Raw genomic sequence first — 23,492 nt, 5'->3', positions numbered from 1 at the left:
CACTAGCTCTTGCATTTTTGTTTTTACTTATAAATAAAAAAAAAAAAAAAAATGAAGAACGAGTTGTACATAATATATGTATAATTAGTATAATTATGCATAAAATTTTAATTATGCATCATTTAACTAGCACTATAATTTTCTTGCTGTTTAATTTTTAATTTTTATCATGTGTTAGATAAAATCACAGGAGTTTTTTTTAACATGTTAGGACCATTTTGTAATGAGATTTTAACAGGATTATGTTTCTACAAAACTTAGCGCCTCTTCCGTAATGTTTCATTTTGTACGAATACTATAACGTTTTTTTCAATTTGGAAAAATTTTTTGCTTTTTTTGACACAATACTTTTGATACTTACATACTCAACGCCGTTAATGCAAGTTCTCAAACTTTTTTGTCTTGTTTGTTCTCGGTGATAACAAACATATTTTTTTTTCCGGTCTGCAACATTTGTTTTTAAACAATATGATATGTTAAGTTTTAAAAGATATGTTAAGTTTAAACAATATCTATATATATTGTTTAAAACTTAACATATCTTTTGCGATGGAGTATAAAAATATGTATATATATTTTCTACAAAAAAATAAAAAATATATATATTCAAATAAAAAATATATATTAATCTATGATAATTTAAAGACCGGAATTTTAGTTGAATAGTTTTATGGCATTATAAAATAGGGATGGCTCATATCACAGTAATGTTTGAATTTTGAGCTTAGACTTTTGAATAAATCTTAAGAGGTTTAACTTTAAAAGTCTAACTAGTCGTATGTCAATTTGTGTGTTCTTCACACTCATACTAATAAAAACTTTCATATAAAATGGAAAAAACAGATTTTAAACTTGAAATAACTAATTTTTTTCGACCTTTAACATGTTTGCAGATATATGACTGGTTAGAAATTAAACATATAACTTAAAACTTGTTTGAAAAAGTTGTTTTCTCAGTTTAATGTTTATCTTCATTGAGAGCAGCACTATTTTATACCAAGATATGGTCCATCAACTATAAAGCAAAATTTTATATCTAAACTTGAGTAATTAAAAAAAAATTTAACTTTGTTTGATTTTAGACAAACTAAAGCGCTAGGAGAAAAAAAAACTTTTTTTTCTAAAAATTTATTCGGGTTAAAAAAATGCAGCGAAACATAACCTTATTATAAAAACGCAAAATTCGTGTATTTTCCAGTACATGCATTAACCGCGTTGATCATGCTGTATAAAAAGTAATAACTAAATTTAAAGTTGATAAATCTGAGTGTTTTTGTACTTTTGAACTATGATAATTAGCCAAACGCACATTTTCAAGCAACTTTTTCACATTTTTTAGAGTTTATAGGTTACATCTAATATGGTAAGCAAAATATAGTATAGCTAAAAATGAGGTTTTGAGTTTAAAAAAGAAAACGCAGACCAGATACTATACAGTCTATGAGAAACGAAAGAGAGTGCTGCTACATAGACTGATTTATACCTGCTCCAACCCAAACCCTCAGTCGATGCAGCAGCGTCACATTTGATGTTCTACCTTAATCAACCGATGCAGCTGCGCTCCCTTACATGTTCTCATTATATCAATATAATGTCTGGTCTGCCTTTTTTTGAAACCAGTAAACCTTTTGATCCATACTATTTTCTGCATGCCATCTGATATAAACTTAAAATGTTCTGCGCAACTTCTTGTCTTGCTAAAAAAGTAGATTTAAATCTGGCAAAAATTTAATTTCTGAAAATTTTTAACAACTTATTATTAAAAAAACTTATTTTTAAAACCTGATTGCTAGTGAGCAAAACATTTTTGAAAACTTTTTTTGCGCCGACAGATTTTCTTTATATTCTAAAAAAATTTGAAAAATTTAAGCAATTTGAAGGGGGTCATTTCCACATTTTCAGGATTTTGCCTGATTCTTACAATTTATGGCTCTCAAGGGACTATTTCGGAAAAAGTACCTGGAAAACGAGCGCTTTTGAAAATGTTTTGAAGTTGTTAAAGCATGGAAGTATAAGAGATAATATAATACTTTATCCTAATACTACTATTAAAGCAAATTAGTTCGCCAAATATCTACGGTTGTAAAAATCGAACAACTTTCCATACCAAATTGTTTGTAATGGAATGTTAACTTCAGTATCGCTATATATTAAAAAAACTAATTTTATTTTTGCAGGAATCTTAAAAGTTTATTGCAAAATGAATATTTACAAAATAACCTATTGAAACACGTATATATATATATATATATATATATATATATATATATATATATATATATATATATATATATATATATATATATATATATATACACATATATATATATATATATATAAAATATACATATATATATATATATATATATATATATATATATATATATATATATATATATATATATATATATATATATATATATATATATATATATATATATATATATATATATAATATACATATATTTATATATATATATATATTTAATTTATTTAATATTTTATTTAATATTTGTTTTATTAATTAAATGCGTTTGGTTTACTGAATAAACAATAATAATAATTATCTATTTAAGGTTTATAAATGTTAGATGCGTGCTCAATTTTTATGAAAAAATGCATTCTTAAATAAGTTATACTTCTAAAATGTTCATTCAATGAACATAAAAAAATGGGAATGCCTGTGTTTTTGTTGTTTAAAATGATCATGTAGACGCACTTAATATGAATAATAAATTTATGATATCAACATAGTAAACCAAAATTTCCTGATGAACATAGTAAATGGAAAATAAAATGGTTTGGCTATGCTTTGACAAGCAACATAATTTGGCATCTAATGTTTGCTCATTTAAAAATTAGGACCATTAAAAAGTAATATCAAAGAACAATAATTAGATCTGCTTCTTGATTTAAATTTAGAAGAAAAAAGAAGAAATTAGTGAAACTGGACACTATAATGATTCGTTTGTTTATGTTATAATACTATTAGTATTATAACATAATACTATATAATGTTATTAATACTATTAGTGCATAATTATCATAATTATCATATATCTGCATATAGAAAGGACTACTTTTTACTTTTGTTTTTGAAATATTTAATCTTTTCTGGATTTCTAGATTTTTTGTGCTTTTTTAATTTGGTTTAACCTGGAAGAACAAGGCAATGATTATGAGTCACTATATTTTTCAAAGATCAGCCCAAGTCTTTAACAGAGATGCAGGTCTAAAGACTTGAGCCTTAGTCTCCAGACATCTCGAGGCTAAAATTTAACTGTCTTAATCTTGAAGCTTGGGGCTTAGGTCTTAGTATTGAAAGCCAAGAAAATTGCTCTTTGTCTTATTATGGGGTCTATTCTGACTTGTAATTTTTTGATCCTTATAAAAAAAATAAAAATACAATGGATGGATTAGTAATTAATAACAAATCCTTACCACAATGAAGTTATGAAATCAAGTGATGCATACTTGTCTGCTTTACTTCTTATACAAAGCTCTTAAATAGAATAAGAAAAATATTACTTTGAATTTTTTTTAATCATGTGGCTGCTATAATAACAAAAAATAAAGTCTATCATGTTTGCTTTATGACTGCTATTCTTTGTTTCCACGGTGTGATGATCTTGTGTCAGTTTTTCTTGGTACATTTTTTTTTTAACAATACAAGAAATTTTTATACTATAGACAGTAAAATAATACATAGATTAAAGACCCAATAGTAAGCATACATGTTTAAGCATGATTCTTATTGTGTTGAGTTTCTAAAAATCCAAGTTTTAATCTTGATCCTGTTAAAACTTACAAAGTTTTGGTTTTAGTCATGTGTTACTTTTCTGATATCTTAGTTTTAATAGTGATATAGAAGTCTTATATCTTGGTATCGGTCTCGAGCCTGAATGGTATTGATCTTAGTCTTGGTCTTGATTTTTACTGTTTTAACTACATCACTGGTCTTGAATGACTAAGAGCTTACAGAGTAAAGGAATTAAAATTTAAAATGTATTTTGAATGTATGTTGTAGTTTTTCTACCTTGTGTTTTCTAAGATTATCTGTTCTTTTATGTATCATTATATTTGCAAGCTTTATAAAAGGCTGTCTAGGTTTTGGTGTACAAGATACATGGACTACAATAGGTTTAGGTCCTCCCAGTTGTATACATAACACATTACAAATAAAAAATACATTTAAAAATGTACAATACCAAACATATGTCTGAACCAGGACATGTTTGAACATGTATAGAATATATATATATATATATATATATATATATATATATATATATATATATATATATATATATATATATATATATATATATATATATATATATATATATATATATTCATATATATATATATATATATATATATATATATATATATATATATATATATATATATATATATATATATATATATATATATATATATATATGTGTGAGAGAGGACACTGTCTCACAGTGTGAAAACTCCAAACTTAAGTATGTTCATACTTCATACCTATGCCAAATGATGAGGCCTTGCAAAAATTTGGGATGGCAAAGGTCTGGAAAATATTGTAGATTACAAAAGTTATGACCATAAAACATTTACACTCCATTTTGGGGGGTAAAAATTTGCATGGTCATAACTTGTAACTTGCAATCTTTTTTTTATGAAATTTAAAATCTGTTGATAAATTTAAATTTGATTTAAGATACTAAAGTTTAAAGTTTTACTACATCAGTGCCCTCACATTTGGGCAGAGGGAGGGGCAACCGCTTTATAGATTTTTTTGTGATATATATATATATATATATATATATATATATATATATATATATATATATATATATATATATATATGTATATATATATATATATATATATATACATGTATATATAGGTTATTTAAAAACTCTTTGGCCTATAATTTTTTAAGTAGCAAGTAGCAAAAATAGAATAAAAAATTGTGTTAAGTTGTTTAAATCTATTTTATAAACGATGATTAATACATTATTTTTACAGGTAGCATCTCATGTGGTTTTTTTTTATATGATGCTTAAGATTTATACTTATTAAAATGTCTGCAAGTAGTATACCAGAAGATGTTTCGCCTGTTAAAGTTAGTCAATCATTTACACAAGATTTACCCAATCAAAGTCAGATGAGCCCTACTTCAAGTTCCAATCAAATATTTAATCAACAAACTGCAACTTCAATATTTGCAAGTAAAATAAAAAGAAAAAGGTTATATTATTAGGTTATATAAAATATTTTTTTTACTTCACATTCTTATTGTTTACATAATTAAATAATCTATTCATTTCTTTTTGGTCAAAGACTGCAAAAAAATAAGCTTGAGTAGTACGGAACACTTTCTTTCTGAACTTTCTTTTTTTTGACATTTGCTTGATTATTTTTAAAACAAACACAGCATATAAATATTTTTTTAATTTAATTTCTTATTGCATATTTATTTACATTGTTTGGAGCTGGTGAGGCTCACTAGCCATAGTGAAGACAATAAATCTAGGAGAAATAAAACTTTGATATAAAGTCCTCAAATGTGAGTGCTTTTAAACCTCAGTTTAAGGCCATAAAATACATTCAGTTCTAAAAAGTTGGCTCGATTCTATTATGTCTAAATTATGCAAGTTTGAAAATACAGATAATTACCTTGAACAAAAAAGTATGTATTTTTCAAAAGTTCGCAACTACAAAAAAAAAAAAAAAAAAAAGCTTAGAAATTCTGATTACTTTCTTTGTTTGCATCCATAGTTATTTTCTCTAAAAATAACTTTAGCTGAAACAGTTCACAATATTGTTGCCATTTTGCTTGTACTTCCATTTCAGCTTTCAAACATAGTTTCTACTGTAACTAGCACGAGCTTGTGGAATAGATAATTTCTTGATTATGTTTCTTGTGTAATCAATGAATGAGTAGTTATCTCCTTGGTGTCAGTTTGATGCCAGGTGAAAAGGCAAATGGACTTTTTGCGTGGTGGAACTTAAATTCAGCATCACCTTCTTCTAGATCACTTATTATGATAGACTACTCTATCATGTGTGAATCTATTAAAGTGAATGCTGTCTTTTTAGGTCTAAATGACCTAAAGTGATAGCATCAGGTTGAAGTTAATTTTTTTGTTTTTATAAAATTTTGGAAGATTGTGTAGTTAGTATAATTACTATATCTCTTTGCACCAGCCTTGTTATCCCTATGCTAAACTGATAAAAGCTAAAAATATCAATTATCAACCGCGATGCAGTGGTAAGAGTTCTAGCTCAGGACCAAAACATTTGAGGTTCTTTTCTGGATCTGTCCAGATAAGTAACATTTCTAGTAAAGTGTTCTTCTGTGATTCTCTGTGATAAGAATGTTATGTCTTTTTGGAGTACCTTAATAGCTGAATTAAAAAAAAAGTTGGTTACACTATTGTACCTTCCTTGTTGTTATTGATGTTGCAATTGTAAGTCTGATCCTTATATAAATTTAACACCTTTGATTTTCTTAATACTAAATTCATACATAGCTTTTGATAAAAGTTTTTGATTTTAGCATGATTATTTTGAAATTTCCTGTGCTGTCAATCTTTTGTAGTACCTAACTGATAGCATGGATGGTGTGGGACTTGGCAAAAAACCCATTTAAATTTTGCTGAAAGATAGTTCTTTTAAATTTATTGATCACAAACTGTTTTTATCATCAATAAAATATTCTGTAGAGCGAATTGCATCTTTTTTATTTAATACTTCAACAAACATGTTAATTTCCATCATTTTGATAATTATCATCATAAATATTTTGTAGCAAAAATCTTGTTATTAAATATCTTGTTTATTAAGTTTTTTTTCTAGAAATTTATCATGATTTTGTATCAAAGAAATCATTGTCTGTCATCTACATCTTCTAAATGTTTTTAATGAAAATTTTGCCAGTCACTATATCTTTTATATTATCACTCACTATATCTTTTATCAGTTTTTGCATTTTATCTTTTGCTTTTAAGCTTATATATGTTTCATATATGTTATATATGTATTTCATATATTTTTACATATGTTTTATATATGTTTCAGTTATTACAAACAATTCAAACAGTCATATGAGGTCCGAATCTGGTATAAATTTTACTTTGCTTTAAAATAATAATGGCTGAGACATAGTTTAATTATTTTTGCTTTATACCAATAAGTATCAGTTTGGTTTTTGGTTCAAAACAATAATGAGAGTTCTTAGAGAGCATGATAAAAAAAAAATCACAATGGTCATCATGGATCCTGACAATGCTAAACCTAGCTTACCCAAGATTGCGGCTTATATAGAAAGATTATTAAGGTACTCTGTGATTCAAATTTTGAAATAAATTTAATTTTGTCAGCGGAAAAAAATTAATTTTGACTTCATAGTGTGCCAATAAAAACACTGCAGAATAAGAAACATTTTTTATAATTTAATAAAAATTGATGCAAATGTGCCACATACACTGATTAGTTAACTGATTAAGGATATATGGCAGTTTTAGTTTAAATTTGTTTTTTGTTTTTTGTTTCTTTTACTACTTATACCTCAAAATATTAATGATATTTGGTTACTACTTTCAAAATAATGGTTACATGAGTGTTCTACTATGTAATACCAACAATTTTTATTATATTTATTTTATTGTTACATGTACCATTTGCATTTTGTAGACCAAAATATTGGTTTGCTATTTAAAGTACTAATTTTTTTAAAGGTATAAACTACTGTCAAAATGCATAAAAATGCTAAAAAAACGTTATCTAGATAAAAATAGAAATATTTATTTCTATTATAACAGAAAATCTGTGAGTAAATCAAATTTTTTTATATTTACATGAAAAAATTTATATAAGATAACTGACTGCTAAAAAGTTTGGAGGGGCCAAAGAAAAGCCTAAAAAAAATTAATCTACAGATTAGGGTTGTCTTGAAACAAAATTTGTAAAAATTTGATAAAAATGATTGCAGAGGTACAAAAAGAGAAAATCAGAAGAGGAAGATGTTATTAAGTTAGGAATAGTTTTTTGAAGATGAAAATTTTTTTCTGGACTGTTTTATCAAGTAAGATCTTATCTAAATTGTCATTAAGTGTGACAAGTATCAAATGTCTTTTTATTATTGCCAGAAGTCAATGTAAAAAGGTCCTGTCTGATGCTAAGCTCTGTTATTCTCAGTTTATTAAACCTTGTATCATATCTCAGATGTTATGTTCTAGAGACATTTTGAAAAATCTTCAACAGTATCATTAAGTAAGTTTAACATTTCATTTTTAATTTATGGGTTTGATCTTATTACTTTACCCAGAAAGAGGCAGAGTTTCTTAAAAAACTATTTCTCCAATTTGACTCTATTTTCTAAAATCTAATTTACTGTTTCTGCCATTCCAGTTAAATAGATTGACTGATTGTTAGATATCCAAATCATTCCAGCTTTCAATGATAAGTCAATTCTCAATTAAAACCTTCTAAGACTTGTGGTTCAGGCAACATTTCCATCATAGTCTTACAAAAGTGTTTTCCAGAACTCACTTCAATTCCCACTAAACTATTGAAATAATCCCCAAGTGCCAACACAAGTTGTGTTCATATCATGAATAATCCTTAAAAAATAAGTTTCATATTAATTAAACTTTCCAGAACAAATTATTTATCAAGATATTTGCGTAAAACTTTATAACATTTGACGCCATTTTTTTTTTCTTGAAGTTAAGTTCCAGCTCTTTGATTTTTAAACTTTTTTTCAAATACTGGTTTGATTAATACGCTTTCGTGGTTAATAAATGGTCAATACAAAAAGGTCAATACAAAAAAGTACTTTCAAATAGTTTAAACTTGAGTTATAAACCTTATGTTTGGGTTTTCACTATTGCAATTCATTTTTCCATGCTTTATATAAGGTTACTTTCTATATATATATATATATATATATATATATATATATATATATATATATATATATATATATATATATATATATATATATATATATATATATATATATATATATATATATATATATATATATATATATATATATATATATATATATATATATATATATATATATATATATATATATATATATATATATATATATATATATATATATATATATATATATATATATATATATATATATATATATATATATATATATATATATATATATATATATATATATATATATATATATATATATATATATATATATATATATATATATATATATATATATATATATATATATATATATATATATATATATATATATATATATATATATATATATATATATATGTTTGTGTGCCACAAAATTTGAAATCAATTTTTGAAAGCTTTTTTCTCAACCAATTTTGCTCAAATTTTGCACACTTAATCATTTTCGATGACAATACAAGGAAATGGGAAAATTTGACCAAAAAAAGTTAATTAAGTTAACAAAAATTTAATTTGTATTTTCCCATACATTTTATGTATTTGATATGAATTGCGTATTACGTCACAAAAATCATTGATTTGCAAATTATTTGCAGTTTCGAAGACATTAAAGCGCAGTGATTCAAAACCTATTGTTTTAAGTTATTAAGTAATAAGTCTTAAGTTATTAAGTTAAAAACCTATTGTTTTAAGTTATTGAGTTAATAAGTCTTAAGTTATTAAGTTAAAAAACAAAAATTTAGTAAAAACAGTAATTTTTAAATTTAAAAAAAAAAAAAAAACAGTAATTTTTCCTTCTACAAAAGATAACAAAAAAAGAATTTCTAGGCCCAATAGAATTCTGCTTGCATAAAGCATGGATTTGAAAAAAGAATTTTTTTTTGATTTACTAGTTATGTAAAAGAATGCTTTTGTATATAATCTTTTATAAAACGTATAATAATCAAATAAAAATAACACAATAATTAAATGCTTTAAAAGTCTAATTTTAATAGTTTTAATAATTTGTATTTATTGTATTTCAAAAACAAAACTAATATTAGTGCTATAAATGTACGATATGTAAACTTAAAAATTATACTGATATATTTTTTAAAAACAAGTTCTGCTAATAAAATTTTGAAACCAAAAATACTTTAGTAAGAAATAATGCAAATAAATCTGATTTCATGGTAAATAAAAACAAAATATTTTAATAAAAATAAATAAAGTTTGAAAATCAGTATTCTTCATTTAATTAGTTTTTATTTTGTCAAAAGTATTCAGTTGAACTAATGTGCGAAATGTTTTTTTAAAAAAAAAAGAAAACCCAATCTAATTGTTTAGTTGTGACTTTCAAATCAGGAGTTTTGGGACTCCAACATCATATTCTTTATACAGGTAATAAGTCCCTCAAAAGTTACACAAGAACAAATATACATAAACAATCAACAAAATGACATTTTTAGCTATAAACACAATTTCTTTTTCATTGAGTTTTAAAAAAAAAATTATATTTTTCAATAAAATCCTTTCATCTACTTGAGCGATGTTTGTGTTACATTTTTCTCTCATTGCAAAAAAAATCAAATTCTTCTGTTAAAATTTCAAATGCTTCTGAGCCTCTTCAATTTTTTCCGGCAGAAATTTCCATTCCTAAAAACAAAAAACTTTTTATAATTATACTGAACCTATTCTTAATGATAGTTTAAACATAATGCATTTATAGGGTGTTCAAAAAACTTTGAAAGTTTAAGTATTCTGATAATCCTAGTCTTGTAATTTATTACTTTAAATAACAACTTATAATTTAGAACTAGTTATAATTTAGAAGTAGTTATAATTTAGAACTAGTTGTTAATTTTACTAGTGAAATTAATTAAATTAGTCATTTTAATAATAAAACTGTATAATTGGAAATTATGTTTCCCTTGAAGTTTATAAACAATCAACATTCCGAAGTGTTTTATAAAAATCATATTAAGATTAATTTTATATTTAAGTAAATTTATATCACACTCTTTTAATCCATATTCTTCAGGAAATGAATAAATATGATTGGGTACACCATCAGGCAACAAAGTATTTTTCTGTTTTCAAGTTCTTAGCGAATTCCAGATTTTAGCAAAAACATCAGCTTAACTTAGAAACAGTGAAACCATAGTATATGCAAGTATCTTTCTAAGTTAAATTTTTCATTAAAGTAGTCTATATATACAGTGAGTTTTGTATGTAATTATATACACAGTGAGTGGTCATAAAGTTGCAATATTTATGACTGCTCACTGAGCTTGAACTCAAGAAACACAAAACAAAAACTTATCAAAAAAACAAACAAACACTTAACCAACCAAAACTTAAAAGTTTAAAAATTAAAGAACCTAATAGTTTAAACATTATTGAAAGTAAATAATTCCTTGCTAATTTTTTAACTTGTTATTTATAACAACCATGTAAAAAGTATTTTTTTGTTACCAAAACTAGCACATTTTCATAAACTGCTCAGTGGTATAAAAAAAGTAATAGTTACAATAACAAATAAAATTTATTTAATTTTTAATAAAAAAAAAAAAAAACAATAAAAAAAACAACCCATAAATATTACTTGTAGGATTGTAATGGCCTTGGTCTTTTAAATATTTTAAATGAATTTTGTAATTTTTTCAATTAAAATCTACTATTAAAATAAAAATATATATTATATATATACATTGTATAATTTAATATATATATATATATATATATATATATATATATATATATATATATATATATACATATATATACATACATATATATATATATATATATATATATATATATATATATATATATATACATATATATACATACATATATATATATATATATATATATATATATATATATATATATATATATATATGTATGTATATATATGTATATATATATATATATATATATATATATATATATATATATATATATATATATATATATATATATATATATATATGTATATAATATATATTTTTATTTTAATACTATATTTCAATTTGCATTATTATAAAACTTGGCTAAAATATTACCTGGTTTGAAGTTGAAGGGCCATAAATAATGCAAATAATGCAGATTATTATTTTGGTGAAAATAAGCATGTAAAGTATCCACATTATTTTTCTACTGCAAGTATCTATACTGCTGTATACTGTAATTGGAAAGGTACTGTTTTCATAGCCCATTACTTTTTTGTGACCATCAAGAGAATGTACCCAATTTGGCTCCTCTGATATATAGTTTCCCTTGGCTTTCTTCTTTTTAAACTAAGGTTTTCTGTTTTCAAGTGCTGTTTGATCTTCTGGGAACATAGCTGCATGAACAACAGCCCTTAGTACATGTAAATCGTGAAACTGTCTCAATTTTTGATGTATAGCATGATATCCAGAGTGCACCAGGGCCTTATAATTTGATATAAGAGTGCACCAGGGCCTTGTAGTTCGATATAAGAGTGCACTAGGGCCTGTAATTTGATTTTGACAGCATTTTTAACATCTTTAACTTATGCATTTTTATCAATGAATTAAACATTTTTTAATGCCTTCGACATTTAAAAAAATATTTTAAAAAGTTGAAGGCGCTTAAACATCTTTGGCATTTAGACTTTCTTGGCAGGCGCGCCTGCATATTGTGGAGAGTTAATTTTTTTAAAGTCTAAACTTTCTTTTCTGGAAAGATTTTGTTTTATGTAGCATTCCAAGCTTTCTTTTAAATGTAGGTCTTCTAACCAAGCCTCATATATTTGTCGTCATTTTATTTTAAATCCGGAAGTTTAATGGCAAAACAACAAATATTTTTTGTTAATATCTCAATAAATAAATTGTTTTAGTAATTTTGATTAACTCAAAACTTATTTTTTAATGTTTATTTCAAAATAAACATAACTTGTCTTGACACTTGGGAATGCCCTTTAATAAGTACTAATTATTAAAAAACTCAAGAAAACACTCTGACCTCTATAACTACCCTACAAACAGTCTTCTTTCTAATATTAGTTTCTTTATATAAAAATGTTTTACTATCTAATCATTTCTCTCTAACCTCAGTTTTAAATTTATTTTTAAAGGCCTACATTCTTCTTCATTTCCAGTAACATTAAGAGTACTGCAAGGTTCTATCTTTGCTCCTGTATTGTTTCTTATCTACAATAATGATCTTCCTGACAATCTAACAAAGTGACTCTCTTTGCTGACTACTCAACTTTATTTTTTTGTCTTGACGAAAAGTCTTCATTTTTTGATCACTTAAAACAAGCAGCTGTTTTTTAATCTTTTATTTATTCAATTTTTTTTCTCGCGCATTAACAAACCTCAAAACTCTCACCCATCTTCATGTCTTTCTAACTCATACAACCTACAACTTTTTAAGTCTTCAGTTAACTGTTTACTTGCGCTTTAACTCTATCCTTTGTTTTCTAATAACTTATAACTTAATAGCGGTTGCTTGCAATCTTGTTGGAAGTGAATTAGTTTATATATATATATATATATATATATATATATATATATATATATATATATATATATATATATATATATATATATATATATATATAAATATTTATAAATATATCAACCCAAGAAATAAGGAAAAATGAGGTCGGCAATAAATTGCTGATCTCAAACTGTTGAGGTTGGCAGAAAAAATTTGACACAAAGGTGTTACCATAAAACAAAGACATGAAGTTGGCAATTTTTTGATAACCTCAAGCACTTTTAGGTAAATGTATGCATAAGTTTATTGTATATAAAGTATTATGGGTTTTTTCCTAGCCCCAGCTATCAACCCCTGCTAAGTCTTATTATTTTTTTTGGGTCAAGTTTAAAAAAAATCTTATTTTTAGCGAGGGCCGCAACCCTATTCATTTCATATATTATATTCATATATATATACTTAGGTCATTAGAGAAGTTCATAGAACTTCATCTATAAAGATGCAATGAGACAGGAAATAATTAAATATTTATGTATCATTTTAAACTGTGTTTAATTATGAACATTTTAAGTACTTGTTGAAATATTTTGAATGTTTATTAAAAAAGTTATTTAAATTTTATTATATATGTTTAAAAGAAAAAATTTAGAAATGGAAAAATTTGAATATTGAGCATATATTAAAACCCGTGCTCTACTTGGAGTTTCAGCATAAGCCATAACCAATGAATTGGTTTTAGTTCATGGTGACCAAGTTTCAAAATATAGTACATTTGCCAAGTGGGCTACTTTATTTAAAGATGTTAGAGAGTCTCAAAGATGATCCTCACTCAGGGCACCCTCAGACCACGTATACAGCTGAGAATATTAAATGTGTGTGAGTCATTATTGAAAAAATCCGCATGCAACACAAGATATAATTGAAGCCCTGACATCGATTAATGGTTTTACAATCAATGAAATCATTCACAATGCACTTAAAAAAAGAAAATTAACATCACGTTGGATACCCCACAAGTTAACTCATCAAAATTGCAAGAATAGAGTTATGGCATGGACAATAGAGTAATGGCCCATGGACACAATGTGATATTATTACAGGGGATGAGTCGTGGTTTTATTTGAGACAAGTTGGACATAAGTCGGCTAACGCTAGTTGGGTTGGTAAAGGTGAAAGTCCAAGAACTATAGTAAGATGTGACAGGTTTCAGCCAAAAAACATGTTCAAAACACCTTCAAAACAACAGGTGTTGTGCATTTGGGTTATGTTGAAAAGGGAGACACCCTCCCCCCACTCACTAAGGTGAGGGGTAGGGGGGTAGGGGTTTGGGGTGGCACCAATTAAAGGGGGAAGAAAGGCAACTAACTTACAAAGATATAAACATTCATTTTCTAGCATGAAACATACATAATTCATTTTCTAATGAATATACAGTTAAGGCCATTAGATCTTTATTGCATTTTTTGATGCTTTCACCAGATCAAGGAGAGGACAACCAACCATATCTTTCCTTTTATTAAGGAATGACTTATAATTAGTTGCACCCTTTACATAGGCCAGTTGGGGGATTAGAGGGGCACTGGTTTCTAGTAACACATGCAACCGTTGATGATTGAAAAATAGGGTAATTTAAACATGCTGGCATTTTTGGTGTGGATTTGACAAGTTTATAATGTTTGCATTTTCAGATAGTTAGGTCTAATGGTCTTAAATGCTGTTAATCTTAGATCAAAACAAAGTGTTAGAAAAATTTACAAGCATCTCAAAATGGCTGAAAATTGGACTTTTTAGGCAAGTGAACATTTTGCTTTTAGATATATTTAAGTTCTAAGCTGCAACAAGCTGCCTATATTTTGCCTGTGTATTGCAAACAGTAGTGGCTAATCAGAAAAGCTGTAAAGACTTGTGGATGAACAGAATAATGCCACAGTTAGTTTCATTTTGGCATATTTTAGCAATTTTATGATTTTTTCCAAAGTTGAGGAGGTCATAATTTTTTTCTAATTTAACACAAGTTAATTAAAACCACTTTTTTAAAGAGAGAACTATCCAGAAAATAGTTCTAGAAAAAATGAGACACTTGTTGAAAGTGAGAAAAAGTTATACAGCTCTAAAGTAGTCTGTTTTGACCATTTGTAAATCGAGGGGGGGGCACTGTGTCCTGTTTGTAAGGCTATAATTTCCGAACCGTTGTACTTGGAAGTCTGAAATTTCAAATTTAACCTATCTACATGATGCACATAACAATATGTAAAAACCAGGAAAATCAGAGATGGTGAGTCACAGGCCATTGGTGGAAATATAATGATTTGACCCATATACAGTGTCTCAAAAAATTATCCGACCTAACACTTTTTTAAATATTTTTCCTAAAAAAAGTGCTGTATTTTGGTAAATTTAGACTTTTTTGGTAAACTCAAGATTAATAAAAATAAAAGAACATGTTTTTAAATAGATTTTCTTTATTTCAATGTAAAATATGAATCACAAAGTTTTCAGTCTTTAAATAAATGAACTTAGGTCGTTTTTTTTGTTGTCAAAAAAATATTCAACCAAACGCATTATTTTTTCCATAATAAATTATTATATAACAAAACAATTATTTTAATACTTTGTTGGGCCTCCCTTTGCTTGGATTACAGCTTCTAGACGTCTAGGCATTGATTCGACTAAAGATTTTGTTTCTTCTGGTTGAATCTTTTCCCAGGCTTCTTCAATTGGTACTTTGAGGTTTACTTTTTTGGAAAATGACCGACCTCCAATTTTTCGGTCTACAATTTCCCACAAATTTTCAATGGGATTAAGGTTCGTTGATTGTGCAGGCCATTCCAAGACCTCAACATTATTTTCAGCAAACCACTCCTTTGTTTTAGTGGCACAATGCTTGGGATCGTTATCTTGCTGAAATGTAAAATCAGATCCTAGCCGAAGTTTTCGAGCAGATGACTTCAAATTTTGCTTAAGTATGTTTCTGTATTGCACCTGATCCATTATAGTATCAATAAATTGGAGTTTTCCAACACCCTTCCAAGCCATTGAACCCCATACCATCACGTTACCGCCACCATACTTGACAGTTCCTCTCACGCAGCTTAATTTGTAGGCTTCTCCGGCTTTTCTCCAAACTTTTTGGGCTCCATCAGATGACTTTAAGTTGAATTTCGATTCGTCGCTCCACAGGATCTTTTTCCAGAAACTTAACGGCATGTTTTTGAACTTCTTAGCAAACTCCAATCTTCTTTTCATGTGTTTCTTACTCAAATATGGTTTATTACGCACAAGTCGTCCTTGAAATCCCTGGTCTCGTATACGATTTCTGATTGTCTAATGGGATAATTTGATTCCATAATTCTCTTCAGCTTGCTCAGCCAGTTTTCGAGCAGAAATGAAGCGATTTTTCTTGACTTGTATAATTAAGTTTCTATCAAAACTCTTAGAAGTCTTTTTTTTGCGACCCTGGCCTTCTTTTGTGGCTGTTGTTCCGATCAAATTATACTTCTTCATTATGTCGGATACTGTATTATGAGGAATTCCAGTCTCTTGCTGCACCTGACGATAGGTTTTACCCTGATTGACTAGATCGACAGCTAAATTTCTCTGAGAAACAGTCCAGTGACGTTTACCTCCAACCATTTTACTTAAAAAAACATTAAACCTTTTTTTTATACAAAACTTTTTTTTTACTACAAAAAAACAGTTTTTTGTTATCAATTTCATTAATTGTATAAAAATTTGCTAAAATATTTCAACAAATTTCACATAAAATTAATTAAACTTACATAAATATGGCTTGGTCGGATAATTTTTTTACAAGCTTATTCAGTACTAAGTTTCTTTTAGGTCAAATAATAAACCAACTGAAGCATGAATCAAATATAATGAACGCTTAATAGCATACTATTCCCAATTGAATTAAAATGACAGACAAAATAAGTATCGCTATTCATTGTTTTTAGTATAATTTAGAGCGTAAACATTTTTTATTGGGAAAAACTTTTTTGGTCGGATAATTTTTTGAGACACTGTATGAACATTAAATAAAATAAAATTATAAAAATTTTTTTCTTTTATAGTGAAGTCCTACGAACTTTCCTAAGGACCTAAATATTTTTATATACAATATACATATATATATATATATATATATATATATATATATATATATATATATATATATATATATATATATATATATATATATATATATATATATATATATATATATATATATATTTATATATATATACATTTATTTATATATACATATATATATATATATATATATATATATATATATATATATATATATATATATATATATATGTATATATATATATATATATGTATATATATATATATATATATGTATATATATATATATATATATATGTATTTATTTACTTTTTAGGGATTCATTAACTGGAATTGAACCTGTTAAACTGGTTAGTTTATAAATCTAATATTTACTATATATATTTAATAGTTTTTCTTGAGTTTTTGTTGACTTTTAAGTTTAATTTTCCCTGATCCTGGATTTAGGATGAATATGATAGATTATATATTATTTATGATGGATTAAAGTCTTGAGAATCTAAATATTTATTTAGCTTCAAAATTCTTTTATGAAAGTTTAACTTGAAAGTCTTATTTAAATTGGTATTAATTTATATATATACACATATATATATATATTTATATATACATACATATATATATATATATATATATATATATATATATATATATATATATATATATATATATATAGTATATATGTATATATATATATATATATATATATATATATATATATATATATATATATATGTATATATGATATATATATATATATATATATATATATATATATATATATATATATATATATATATATATATATATATATATATATATATATGTAAATTATGTTAGTGTATTTTACAAATAGAGTGCTCAATGTTCTTAAAGAACAGAGCAATAATTAATTAGTAAAAAACACTTATCTAACTTTTATCTTCGACTTGATGTTTCACCATTGCTGGATCATCAGGAAGACTCTTCCTGATGATCCAACAATGGTGAAACATCAAGTCGAAGATAAAAGTTAGATAAGTGTTTTTTACTAATTAATTATATATATATATATATATATATATATATATATATATATATATATATATATATATATATATATATATATATATATATATATATATATATATATATATATACATATATATATATATATATTTATATATATATATATATATATATATATTTATATATATATATATATATATATATATATATATATATATATATATATATATATATATATATATATATATATATATATATATATATATATATATATATATATATATATATATATATAATATATATATATATAACCCCTTCCCTCCTTTTACGAACGATCACTTAAACCTGAACCCCCTCTCTCTCTCTAAACTGTGATAGCAGTTTTTACGTTAAAAATATTTAATAAAATTTAGATTTAAATACTATGCAGCATTTTAAAAATTCAACCTAATGAGAATAAGGCAATACGCATAAACGTAAGAAGTGTATGTAAAAACTTAAACAAACCAAAGATTTTTCTTATTTAAATGACTCAATTATTAATAAAGTTGTAATACTAAAATAATTTTGTAAAGTTGCTCTTGGTCTTGCGGAAAAACTGTTATCAATTTGATAACTTTCATAAATGTTATGAAAAATCACTTAGGAAGCGTACCACCAGTTTTCTAAAATTTCCTTTGTTAATTATTTTTAATCCATGAGTTTAATACTTTGGCAATTGTTTATGTAACTCTAACTCTTAATAATAGATTTAAAAAATCCACAATAATAATTGCTCTGTAATGTAAGTGATGTAATATAAGTTAAATATTCAGTATCAAAAAAGCCAGTTTATTTTCCTTAGCCGGTTACCTCTGATAAATTTTTATATATTGGTATAGAATTCTCAACATCTTGTGAAAATTTCTAATATAAACCGCTTACTGACCTAAAAGTTGAAGCAATTTATTTACCTTGGTTTCTGTGTAATGTAAGTTAAATGATAATGTTAAACAGATAACAAAAAATGTTCTGGCCAGTTGGGCTGTTTTCTCATGATTCCATTTTTCTGTTTTTAAGCAATAAAAGTTAAAATTTTGAGTTTATGTTAAAAATAGTTTACCAATAAGTGCACAAATTTATGTTAAAAATAGACTACCAATAAGTGCACAAAAATCTTAAAAATGGCAAACTCAACAGATAAAGAGTGCTTGGATTATTTCATATTAGATCTAGAATCAGATTTTTTTTGAAAACTCAAGTTTATCAATAATGTCAGTTCTTTTCTTGTTGAAATTGGAAAAGTAGAAATGCTTCAACCAAATTTACTTTCACTAGTGTATGATAAAAAGTCGAAGCATAAATTCAAATGCCACATATTTAAAAAACATTCTTATTGTTATTAATGATCTTTGCTGCCTTCCTTATATTAGAGATGAGCTTTCAAAGTGCATATTTTTAGAAGATTATGTGAAGCTATCATTTAAGTTAATAAAAACAAGTTATAAAAATTATTTGTAGTAAAGTTGAAGTTTTTTTATCCAAAATTTATAGTTGCAAATCAGCAGAGATGTAGTCAAGACAGTAAAGGCCGAGACTAAGACTAAGACCAAGACATTAGGGTTCAAGACCAAGATCAAGACTGATTGCTTCAATAGTAAACGACCAGGGTTGATATTTGACCGGGGCTGGGTTTGATAAAATATAGACGGGGCAGGGGCTGGGTTTGTGACTGGGGCTGCATAAACATTTATACATCCTCAAGTGTATTTATTTTATTCAAAATTCATGTTATATTTTTTATATATATGCATATATAAACATCATTATGACCAACATGATCATCATAATCATCATTACCATTACCATTATGATCATGATCATCATTTGATCATCCTCTCTTTTGGAAAATACCACACCATATAAATACTAAAGTTTATATAAATATGTAAGGATATCGTATGCCAGCATTTAAATAAATAGCAAACATGTATGTTTATATCCATAATATGTATGCATAGAGTGCATCTCAGAAGCTTTTATTCCTTCTGGAATAAAAGTTTTGAACTTTTATTCCAGCTTTTATTACTTCTCTTCAATTTTAAGTCAAGCCTCATTCTACTTCACATTTTTCACCACCTTGACAAGTTGCTTTATTAAACTTTAATCATTTTTTACATCTTTTTTACAAAAACATCTCTCTTAAGAACAAACATCCTTTTATTATTACAAGAAGTCAATGTAAAAAGGTTCTGTCTGATGTTAAGCTTTGTTATTCTTAGTTTACTAAATCTTGTATCTTATCTCAGATGTTAGGTTCTAGGGACTTTTGGTTAGTCTTCATCAGTGTCATTAACTAAAGTAAGTCTAACATTTAATCTCTAATTCATGGGTCTGATCTTTTTACTTCTCCCCAGAATAAAGCAGAGTTATTTGTAAAGAAATCTTACTCTAATTTGACTCTTGAATCTAATGGCCATACTCTTACTGCCAGTTAAACAGATTAACCCATTGTTAAACAGACTAACCCATTGTTAAACATCCAAATCACTATGACTTCCAATGCTAAAGTTAATTCTTAATTAAACACTTCTACAGTTTTGTGCTACAGTTTTGTGCTTCAGACAAGATTTTTATTATAGTCTTAAAAAAGTGTTCTCCAGAACTCTCTTCAATTTTGCTAAATTTTCAAAAAGTGCTATATAAGTGGTACCAATTTTTCAAAACTCTAGAAAACACATTGACCTCTCCAACTTTCCTACAATTAGACTTCACTCTGTTGTTAGTTTCTTTATATATTGGTTTTGAGATTATTAATTTCTTTCTTTCTAACTGCAATATTAAAGTTATTCTTGAAGGCCTACACTCTTCTTTATTTCAAGTAATTTTAAGGTTACCACATTGTTCTATCTTTGCTCTTGTATTGTTTCTAATCTACAATATCGATCTTCATGAAAATTTTACATTTAAAGTGGCTCTATTTTTAATTGCTTAGAACAAGCAGCCAATTTTTAATCTGATCTTTCTTTCGTAACAGCCTAAGACTTACAGTGGCTTATCGATTTAAATTTTGGACTAAAAATTCACAATTTTTGTTAGACATCAAAACTCAATTATTTACTGCAAAAAAAAAAAAAATTACAATAATGTTGGCATTTCTATATTGATGAATAATAGTGGTTGCTTGAAATCTTGTTGGAAGTAAATTAGAGTTTAAAAATATATTAATATATGCCAGTATTTAATAAATAGTAAATGTAAGCATAAAATTATAATATATAAATTATTTAAAATTTTTTCTAGCCCCGGCTATCTACTCCTGCTAAGCCTTATAATTTTGCCGGTGCTGGATTTGCAAAAAGGCTCATTTTTGGCCAGGGACAGGGTTGGGGCCCCGGTCACTTGCTATTCTTCAAAACCAAGACCAAGACATTAAAAAATCAACCCAAGAACAAGACCAAGACTTTGAAAGTTTTTACAAGAATGGGGTCAAGACTTACAGAATTAAAAGATTTTTTTTTTTTAATTTTCCTAACAAAAAATTTCAGTTAGAACCTTGTTAAACCAACGCAACAAACTCTCATTGAGAGCGGGAAGTTGTGGCGATCTATGGTTTCTTATTAATAACTAATCCATTCATTGCGTTGATATTTTTCCTAAGAATCAAGAAAGTAAAAGACAGTCAAGGTCCAAGACCAAGACCAATACTCTAGGCTTTCAAGACCAAGACTAAGATGAAGACTTTAAGCTTCAAGACCAATACCAAGACCAAGACAGTTAAGTATGAGTCTCAAGGCATCTCCAGACCAAGACTTTGGTCTTGCGACCTTAATCTCTGCAAATCAGAAAGGGTTTCTCTCACAGATCCTCACCTCTTTTAGGATATAACCTTGCTAATCATATTTAAAAAGCAGAAAAAGAAAAAAATTTAGTTCAATATTTTATTGCATACGTATTTAGTACTCGAAGAATACATTAGTCAAAAAGTTGGCAAAGTTAATTTAATTGTTGGCTGGAAAAGTCGTAGAATAAATCAAGATTTTTTTGAAGAGTGTAATTATAATACTAATAAAAAATGTAATACTTTAAAAAATCTAGACAATCTTTGGTCTGTATTATCTGATGCTTTTTTTACTACTAGCAGAATTAGCATTTAGAAAGTCAACCAAGAAGTTCATGTAAAAATAAGCTGCCAATTGATGGCAGAATTGCTTTAAGATATTACGGTTTATCTTATTTTTCAAAAAATTGTTATTTTAATTTGACCAAGATGTTTAAAGAAGTGTCTATCAATTTTCTAGACTATCTTTAACCTCTTTATTTTTTTGTTCTGAGCGAACAGAGCACAAAAGTATCCTAGTCTAAGGAGTTTGTAAACTTACATGAAATCAATTCTATATTGAAAAGAACAAATTTGTTCAGAAAAAAAAATCAAGAAAAGGTTTTTAAACTTCACCAAAAAGTTATTTTAATAGCCAAAAAATTTATGAAAAACTATTATCCTAGCTATTGAAGTGTATTGCAGTATGATTGAAAGATGCAATAATAAAGTGAAAACCAAATAAAATTGTGTAGTTTTTTACTTTAAATTATAATATCATATAACGTAATGATTATTGGTTATATAATATATACATATATATTATATTAATTGCTGGATACTTCAATTATAACACAATTTTATGGTTGAATGAAGGTGTTTTGTCTCATAGTCCTCATGCTTCAAATTTTATCTAATTTTATTGTTTTTGTGACTGGGGCTGCATAAACATTTATACATCCTCAAGTATATTTATTTTATTCAAAATTCATGTTATATTTTTAATATATATGCATATATAAACATCATCATGACCAACATGATCATCATAATCATCATTACCATTATCATTATGATCATGATTATCATTTGATCATCTTCTCTTTTGAAAAATACCACACCATTTAAATACGAAAGTTTATATAAATATTCTAATTTTAATTTTATTGAAGCTACTAGTAGTTTAATAATT

The 23,492-nt window shown here is 25.9% G+C and overlaps 1 protein-coding gene and 1 pseudogene across 2 annotated transcripts in view; one reads left to right on the top strand and one right to left on the bottom strand.

The window, feature by feature from the left end:
- Positions 1-5,014: 5,014 nt before the first annotated feature.
- LOC100202519 (deoxynucleotidyltransferase terminal-interacting protein 1) overlaps positions 5,015-23,492 on the top strand; it is a 69,095-nt gene continuing 50,617 nt past the window's right edge. The window contains exons 1-2 of one of the 2 annotated variants that reach the window (XM_065800797.1): positions 5,015-5,238; positions 17,810-17,843. In XM_065800797.1, the coding sequence (XP_065656869.1) occupies positions 5,072-5,238; positions 17,810-17,843 (201 nt within the window). In that variant the 5' untranslated portion in view covers positions 5,015-5,071. Of the gene's footprint in view, positions 5,252-17,809; positions 17,844-23,492 lie in introns of both variants that reach the window. The other variant, XM_065800798.1, reaches the window with a different exon arrangement.
- Positions 10,559-13,294, bottom strand: LOC136082800 (uncharacterized; annotated as a pseudogene).

Source organism: Hydra vulgaris, chromosome 07 (genome assembly GCF_038396675.1).
Source record: "Hydra vulgaris chromosome 07, alternate assembly HydraT2T_AEP".
In the NCBI taxonomy this organism is placed as follows: Eukaryota; Metazoa; Cnidaria; class Hydrozoa; order Anthoathecata; family Hydridae; genus Hydra; species Hydra vulgaris.
Note: the sequence above shows the minus strand (reverse complement) of the source record. Positions and strands in the feature narration are given on the sequence as shown.